Below are 7974 nucleotides of genomic sequence, written 5' to 3'. Positions count from 1 at the left end.
CCCCCCCCCCCCCCCCCCCCCCCCCCCCGGCATGGAATGGATCCTGCCGGCTGCCAGCTCCCTCTGAAGAGGGATGGGTAACAGGATGGTTGTCTCACCTGCTTTCTTGCTTGGCGGTGTCTCTGCCCCGGATCCTGCCATGCTGAGCTTGGTGCTGGGGTGCCTCCGGGGCTTGGCCGGGGGTCTTCGGGCGCCGCTGTCCTCCGTGAGAGCGCCCCCGCCTCCTGCAGGCCCACCCCCTACACTGTCCATGCTGCCTACCGAGTGGCAGGAGAGCGAGCGTGGGGCCATGGTGCTGCGGCAGGGGTGGGGGGTGTGCTCCTGGGACGCGGGCATGGTCATGAAGCCCATCCTGAGGGACCGGCGAAGGGAGGCAATGTCCCTCACTCGAACCCCGGGCGCTGGGACAGCCCCAGGCCCCACCGGGCCTGTTGGGCCTGCTTCCTTACTGGAGCTATGGAGAGAAGACAGGATGGAACTGAAGTTAGACACCAAGCCTTGAACTTGCCTTTCTCCATCTCAGGAGATGGCCTTTTCAGGAGCTGGACAACTGCTTCCCCAGGGAGGGGGGCAGGAGCCTGGGAGGGAGAGCTGAAGGTCTAGGGTCGGGATGTCTTCAGGCAGATTCTCTGGACTTAGGAAAAGCCAGGCGATGGTCGGAGGGCAGCATACGGTGCCAGAAGTGAAATCAGACAGTGTGCCCCACTGACCCTCTGACTAGTACACAACCTGCTATGTGGAGAAAGGTGCGATCCAGGCAAAAGCCACTGACAGACAAGCAGACATACCTGCCTCTATGGCACCTCTCACATGGGGGCCTACATCTGACCTTTGGCCTCCTGTCATGCCCAGTGACTATGGCCTCCGTCACACCACAGGCCTTCCAGTGGCCCAGTGTGATGCCTGAATCACCACAGCAGCCTCCCTGGAAGCACGCTCTCTCTCTTGCTCTCTCTCTTCCTCCCTCCCTCTGCTGCCCTCTCTCTGTCATCCTCCCCAGCTCTCTATTCCCTTTCTCTGTCCCCAAGTTCTCTGGGTGAGTGAGGGGGGCGGCTGGCAGGGGAGGCCGCTGTGGGGTGGGCTCTCATTAAGGCCCTGTCTACTACCCCTTCATTAGGGAGAGATCGCTGTAGTGATCGCTCTGATTAATCTAATTAACAACAAGAATTAAACTCCACAGTTGCGAGGAGGGAGAAGGGGGCTGGGAGGTGGTTCTGACTCAGGCTCCAAGAGACTGTGCAGTCAGAGGGAAAGGAAGAGGAGGATGAAGCCGAGCGAGGCTAGGCCCGAGTTCCTGGGAGGGCAGAAGAAAGGGATGGTGGTGCCTCAAGAGCGAGAGGTATGGGGTCTCCACTTGGCCCTTCCTCAGTACTTAGCCTACAAATTCTCACCACACACACACACACACACACACACACCCCTGTCGTTTAGTCACTCACTTCCTCCAATAGAGGAGGCTGGGAGGGGACTCTAAATGCTCTTTGAGGGCTCTAAAATGACCCTCTCCCTGGACCCTGTGAGGACCGTGGGGCCTGCCCTTTCCAAGGTCAGGTGACAGGAGAAAACCAGCCGCCAGTCTCAAAACAGAAGAAAGAATTGGGAAGGGGTGACTTGGGCCCTCAAGCTTGGGGACAAGCCAACAAGGTTCTCCAAAGGCTGGAAGTCACCCCCTTGGCCATCCCCTCCCCCAGGAAGCCAGGAGTGGGGCTGGGACCAAGCATGTGCGCTTGCAGCCATTCTACCGAGCAGAGAATCTGGGGAAAGAACTGTCATTGCTGACAAGGCTCGTGGGCCCCAGGAGGGGCTGTGGCTGAGCAAAAGGGGCAGGCCCAGCGCAACAGGCCCCGGAACAGCCTAGGGCCCCAGTCCTACCTCCGTTTGGCCTCCTCTTCTTTGTGCTGTCTCCACTCCAGCTTGGTTTTTCGGTAGAGAAGGTTCATGTCGTGGGGCGAGAGGTGGGGGCTGAGGGGCCCTTCTCAACGCCACCAGGCCCGGGGGGCGGCCCTCCCTGGGTCCCGGATCCACTTGAGAAGGGGACGGGGAGGAGAACGGGGGAGACGGATGGGCAGGGGTGAGTGAAAGAGAGAAGGGAACAGAGACATGATGCGGGTCTTCAGAAGAGGAAAGCAGGCACAGAATACCCACAGCGCCTATGGGCCCCCTCCCAGACAGGCACACAAGTGGGTGTGTGGCTCGTGCACACCCTGACAAAGGTACCCAGCCACACGGCCGCTCAGAGGGCAGGGTGACACAGATTCCCATTCTGTGTAAATACGTCCCGAACCTCCACAGACACACAGACCTCACAAACAAACAGCAACTCCGCAGGCACACAGCACCAGCCAGACTTGCATCTCCAACAGGGGCAGACGTGAGGGGCACAGGTAAACACAGAGCCAGACACTGACACCCACCGACACACCCACCGACACACGCAGACCTCCGGCACACAAATCTGCCGTGGAATCGGCCACACCTACGGACAAGTTGTGCTGGGGCCTACTTGCACATCCCCCGGCCAGGGAAGAAGGGGGGCGGCGAGGCTTGCTACCCGCTCTCGGGCCCGGGGGCCGGGCGGGGGTTCGTCAGGACCGGGTGGGGACGCTGAAGGGAGGATGGCGTTCGGAGCTGGGTACCCACCCTTCATCTACCTGCACTCCCCGGAGTCCTCGCTTTTCCCGTCCTGGGCCTGGACCTCGTCCACCTCTATCCAGCTCCCAGGTCCCTCAGCAACGGTTTCTGCCTCCCTCCTCTCGCTGATGGCCCACACCAAATCTACCTTCTTTCTGCTCCCGGATTTGGGAGAACCCCGGCGTCCCCCTAGTAGTCCCGCCCCCGAATCCCACCCCGGCGCGGGCGGGGGTCTCCAGTCTGGCCCCATAGCAACCTTCCGGGCTGCGGCCTCCTACCTGCGCTTCGGCGTCCCTTCCCCCAAACACACTCTCACCCTTTCGCCTTCTGCCTCACGTCTCCTCCCGGAGCCCCTCCTCACAGCCGTCCTCCTCCTTCCCCAGTTTGCTCCAAACCTGGCCCGCTCCATCCCTCCACCCCTCCTTCCCATCCAGGGGCCCCAGGTTCCCAGGCGCCCCTCCTCGCCCCCTTGTCCTGCTACCCCGGGTGTCTCCGCCTCTCGCCCCGCCGATGCTCCCTGCCCCTGGTCCCCCCCTCCCCACCTCCCCGCAGGAAGCCTCCCCGCTTTCTACATCACCGTACCTGGCCTGCCGGGCGCCGGCCCCCCCATGCCGGGCTCCGCCCGGAGCAGGAGGAGGGAGGAGGAGAGACAGAGAGAGACCGGGGGAGCCGAACCGGGCCCTGCCGCAGAGCCAGCCCCGCCTCTGGGTCCGCCCCCAGGCCCGCCCCCGGCCCCAAACCCACCCTTCCACACCCTCCAAGGGCAGAGCGGGAACGGCGGGCGGCGCTGCGCCCGCGGCCGGGGGTGGCGGGTGCGGGGCCCGCGGAGCGCACCGGGGAGCGTGCCGGGGGAGTCCCGGGGTGCGGGGGCCCAGCTCCCCGGCTCGCGGGCGCCGGGTCCTCGCCGGCCCGCGCCCCCTATTCAGCCGGGCGGTGCGGGGCTGGGTCTCCCAAACCGGCGGAGGCGCGCGGTACTCGGCGCGCCCCCCAGCGGGCGCCTGGAGGTCGCACCCACCGCGAACCCCGTGCGCCCTCGCGCCCCCGGTGGGAGGCTGCGGCTGCGGCCCCCGGGTGCTGCCAAGCGCGACGCCGGCGGAAGGACCCCGAGTCGCCGCGCAGGGGCGTGCCCCCACCCCGCCACCCCGCCCCGGGTGTGGGGAGGGCAGGAGAGCCCGCCGGCTCGTGCTGGGCCGCGCAGCCTCCCCGGCGCCCGGACCTTGTTCCACCGTGTGGGGCTCAAAGTCTTCCGCCCGCCCCCGCGAGCCAAGCCGTGCCCTGCGAACCTTCGCCTGCGCGAGCGCCGCCCGCCAGCCTCTGGGAGACCACCCCGCGCCTCGCCCGGGAGCGGTTAGGGATGTGACCTCACCCCTCCCCTCCCTTGACCTTTCACAGCCCGCTGACAAATTCCTCTCTAGGATTAGCTTTGACACAGAGCTCTGCGGCTGGGTGAGAAGACCTCGCTGTGCCCTCCAGGGCCTGAAAAATAGGATCCCTGCCCAAATGTGCTCGTCCTAATCCCGGGTGCCTGTGGGTGCTTTTCAGGGCGGCACAGGCTTCGCCGGCGTGCTGTGTGGCCTCGGGCTAATAGCTGGTATCGCTGCTCCTGTGAGCACGCGGGCCTCAGTTAGCCTCGGTTGGCTCGCTGTGGCTCACACCTGTGGTCCCAGCATGCCTCAGGTGGAAGCGGGAGCTTCTTCAGGTCAAGGTCGTCCTCAGCTACACGAGTTCGAAGCCAGTGTGGCCTACATGAGACTCTACAAATAAAGACCGTAGGAGTTGTAAGCACTCTGTAAGTCAAGAGTGTAGGCACTCTTGTAGGCACTCGGTCTGGAGGACTGAGGTTTTGTGGGGAGCTTTTTCCTGGGCTTCAGGACCTGGCTACTACAGCCATTCTGTACTGTGGGTAATGCAAGACAGACAACACCTTTTTGTTTGTTTTGGGTTTTCTGTTTGTTTGTTTGTTTCCCAGTGTAAAAGCCCTGACGGTCCTGGAACTTGCTCTGTAGACCAGACGGGCCTTGAACTCATAGAAATCCACCTGCCTCTGCCTCTGCCTCTGCCTCTCAAGTGCTGGGATTAATGGCATGTGCTACCTTGGCTTGAGTAAGGATAGATTTTTAGTCAAAAGATAAAGAATAAAAGAGAATAAACAGATGAGGCAGGAATTTTGTTTGTCGTTGTTGTTCAATACAAGGCCTACCTGTGTATCCGTGGCTGTCCAGGGACTCAGGCTGTCGACCTTGAGTTCAGGCTGGCCTTGAACTCAGAGATCCTTCTGCCTCTGCCCTCCAAGTGCTGGGATTAGTCATTTGCCACCAAACCATCTAGGGATCTTTTCTTCTTCTCCTCCTCCTCTTCTTCCATTTTAACGTTTACCTAACCTTAAAGGGGCCGGATATGGTGGTGAAGGCCTTTAATTTCAGCACTGAGGAGAGGCAGAGGCAGTTCGATCTCTGCGGGTCCAGCCTGGTCTACAAATCGAGTTTGGGGCTTGTTACACAGAGAAACCCTGTCTGGAGAAGCCAAACCAGACCAAGGCAGTTGGAGGGACTAGGGAGATGGCTCAGCAGTTAAGAGCACACAGTGCTTTTGCAGAAGACTGGAGGACAGTTCCCAGCACCCACGCTGAGCCTGTAACTCCATCCCTAGAGCATCAGACCCTCTGGCCTCCTCGGGCAGCTGCACACAGATGCGCACAATAAAAATAAACTGTAACTCGGGCACACTAGTAGTTGAAGCCGAGGCACTGGCTTGTAACCGTTATCACAGGAAAATAAAAAATGCTGCCTGGGTTGCCCTGCAGCTTCTTCCAAGGTCAGCCTGGGCCCCTTACTGAGAGCCTGGCTCAAAGTATGATAAGCCAGGGGGTGGCGGCAGGCGCCTGTGATCCCAGCGCTCGGGACGCGGAGGCAGGCCGATCTTTGAGGCCACGACCAGCCTGGTCTACAGCTCAGCAGTAGAGTAGACGCTCACGCCTGGGACCTCTTGACACTATCACCAACACCAGCACACTAAGGAGAGTCAGGCGTGCTGGCTTGTGCTTGTAGCTCTTGCATTCCGAGCTGGGTCACAATTTCACTTGGCTACCAGCTTGGTTAAGACCTTATTAAAAAAAGATATATACACACACGTGTGTGTGTGTGTGTGTGTGTGTGTGTGTTAAAGCACATCGTCTAGACATTCCCACAGAAGCCTAAAATCCACGAATGTGTCTGTTTCTTTCACTGAATCTCTATATTCACACGGTCCTTCTTCCCCGTGAGACGATGTGACAGAATCTTGTGTAGTAGCCCAGGGTAGCCTCTTACTCACCAGGAAAAGCCTTCACTCTAGGGTGCTGGGATTTCAGATGTGACCCATTATCTGTGCTTTGGATGCTAGAGACGAAGTCCAGGGCTTCGTTTATATGAGGCAAGCTTGCTGCTAAACTACATCCCCAGCCCAGCCAACAGCTCCTTCCTTTCTTCCTCTTGTCTCTCCGTCTGTCTTGTCTGTCTGTTGCTGCTGAAACGATCTCATGTGGCTGAGGCTGGATTTGAACTCCTCATCCTCCTGCTTCTATGCCATTCCCCAAGATCTGGGGCTACAGTGCACTGCCTCACCTAGCCAGGACTTTGAGTAAAATCAACTAGGCCCTATCTCCTTCCAAGCCCGTGAGTGGCAGCAGATGCCGCCGCCTTTAGAGCCGTCTTTGGCTGAAGGACTCCCGCTCAGCATGCCAGCTTTGGGTGCCAAGAAAGAAAAATGGCAGCTGGGAGTTTGTTTTTGTTTTTTTCTTGCCAGGCTCAGAGTAGACCCTTTACGTGTGTGCATCCTCCTTTATAATGATCAGGGGACAGTACTGCAGAGCGGGGAAAGGGTCGGGACTGGGTCTCAGGTGCACCTATGGGGCGGTTGTGTGGACTTAGGGGGGAACAGGGGTGAGCAAGTTCATCTTCCGGTCTGTCCATGTGCTTACATGACGGACAGAAGGACACAGATGAGTGTGTAGCAATACCTATTGTGGGCTGAGGAGCTGGCTCCGCGGGTGGAAGACCTGAGTTCAAATCTTCAGCACCCCCAAGAGCCCGGCACATGTGCCTACCGCCTCAGCGCTGTGGAAAACGGAGAAAGGGGGATTCCTGGGCCTGCTGGCCGCCAGCCAGGCTGTGCATTCAGCGAGTGACACGGAGAGGGACGCCCAGTGTGCTCCTCGAGCTAGGAAACACAGGCGTAACTGCACATGCGTGTGTCCTTACGACACACACTCACAGTCTATCCTGCTACCAACAGCGTTTTCGGATACTCTGCTTCGTGTTCGTGTCTGAGAAGGGGAAAGCACCGTATGAGAAACTTGATTGCAGACACGGGGGCAGGACAGATGCCGTGGCTCGGCGGGTAAAGGCCACCAAACCAGACGGCTGACACGTTTCCATCCTGGGCCCCACATGGTGCAAAGAGAGAACCGATCCGCCCCGTGGACCTCCGGACGTTTACCCCCCTCCCACGTAATTAAAAAAAAAGTCAGACACCGCTGCAAAAACCAAGAAAAGGTGTTGGAGGGATGAAGAGCTGACGATTGTTTCGAGGAGTCCGTGACGGCGCGCGTGGGCGTTCATTATCCTATTTCCTCTACTCTGGGGCATGTTTGAAAGTTCTCGTACGCACTCGCTGTTGCGCGGGAGCGGGGCGCGGGGAGGTCTCCCGCGGCGCTGCGGTGAAAACCGGAGACGCCGAGCCCAGCCCCAGCGGCTGGGGACGCTGCCTGGGTACCCGTGAACGCCAGGTGCCCACAGCCTGCCTGGCAGTTCCCCGCGACTCCTCTGCAGGGCCCGCAGCGCAGGAGCCTGCAAGCGAGGGGACCCCCGCAGGCTGCTCCCCCGCCCCGCCCCGCCCCGCCCCGCCGTCCGCGGGAGCCGGCCGGAGCCCGGCAGGTGCAGGGTTAAGGCGAGCAGTTCGGGCGGCGGCGGCGGCCACTGTGCAGCGCGGCGGCGGCGGGCCTGGCTCGGGGCCAGCTGGCAGCCGGCCTCGGGCGGGAGGAGGGAGGCGGGAGGCGGGAGGAGGAGCAGCGAGCAGTGAGCAGGCCCGAGAAGGCAGGACTTCCTGGTGTGGGGGTTGTCAACAGCCCCGAGCCCGAGCCCGAGCCCGAGCCCGAGCCCGAGCCGCCGGCGGGGCCACGTGGGGGGACCGGAGCGAGCGCCGCCGCGGGACCCCGAGCCGGCGGGGCCGAGCCGCCCCCGCCGAGCCGCGCGGACCCAGCGCGCCCGCGCCCCGCCGTGCAGGCGCCGCTCTCCTCTCCGCTCCCCGCCTCCCGACGGCAAACTTTGCGCCGCGATGCCTTCCCGGGCGGGGCGCGCACGGCCG

The 7974-nt window shown here is 61.4% G+C and overlaps 1 protein-coding gene across 1 annotated transcript in view; it reads right to left on the bottom strand.

Annotated features, from left to right (window-relative positions):
- LOC129686653 (neuronal tyrosine-phosphorylated phosphoinositide-3-kinase adapter 1-like) overlaps positions 1 to 2903 on the bottom strand; it is a 4021-nt gene extending 1118 nt beyond the window's left edge. The window contains exons 1-2 of the mRNA XM_055620656.1: positions 1873 to 2903; positions 48 to 454 (exon numbers count right to left, since the gene is read on the bottom strand). Coding sequence (XP_055476631.1) covers positions 48 to 454; positions 1873 to 1940 — 475 coding nt within the window. The 5' untranslated portion in view covers positions 1941 to 2903. The remainder of the gene's footprint in view (positions 1 to 47; positions 455 to 1872) is intronic.
- Between the last annotated feature and the right edge of the window lie 5071 nt (positions 2904 to 7974).

Source organism: Psammomys obesus, unplaced genomic scaffold (assembly GCF_907164565.1).
Source record: "Psammomys obesus unplaced genomic scaffold, mPsaObe1.curated_primary_1811, whole genome shotgun sequence".
Classification (NCBI taxonomy): domain Eukaryota; kingdom Metazoa; phylum Chordata; class Mammalia; order Rodentia; family Muridae; genus Psammomys; species Psammomys obesus.
Note: the sequence above shows the minus strand (reverse complement) of the source record. Positions and strands in the feature narration are given on the sequence as shown.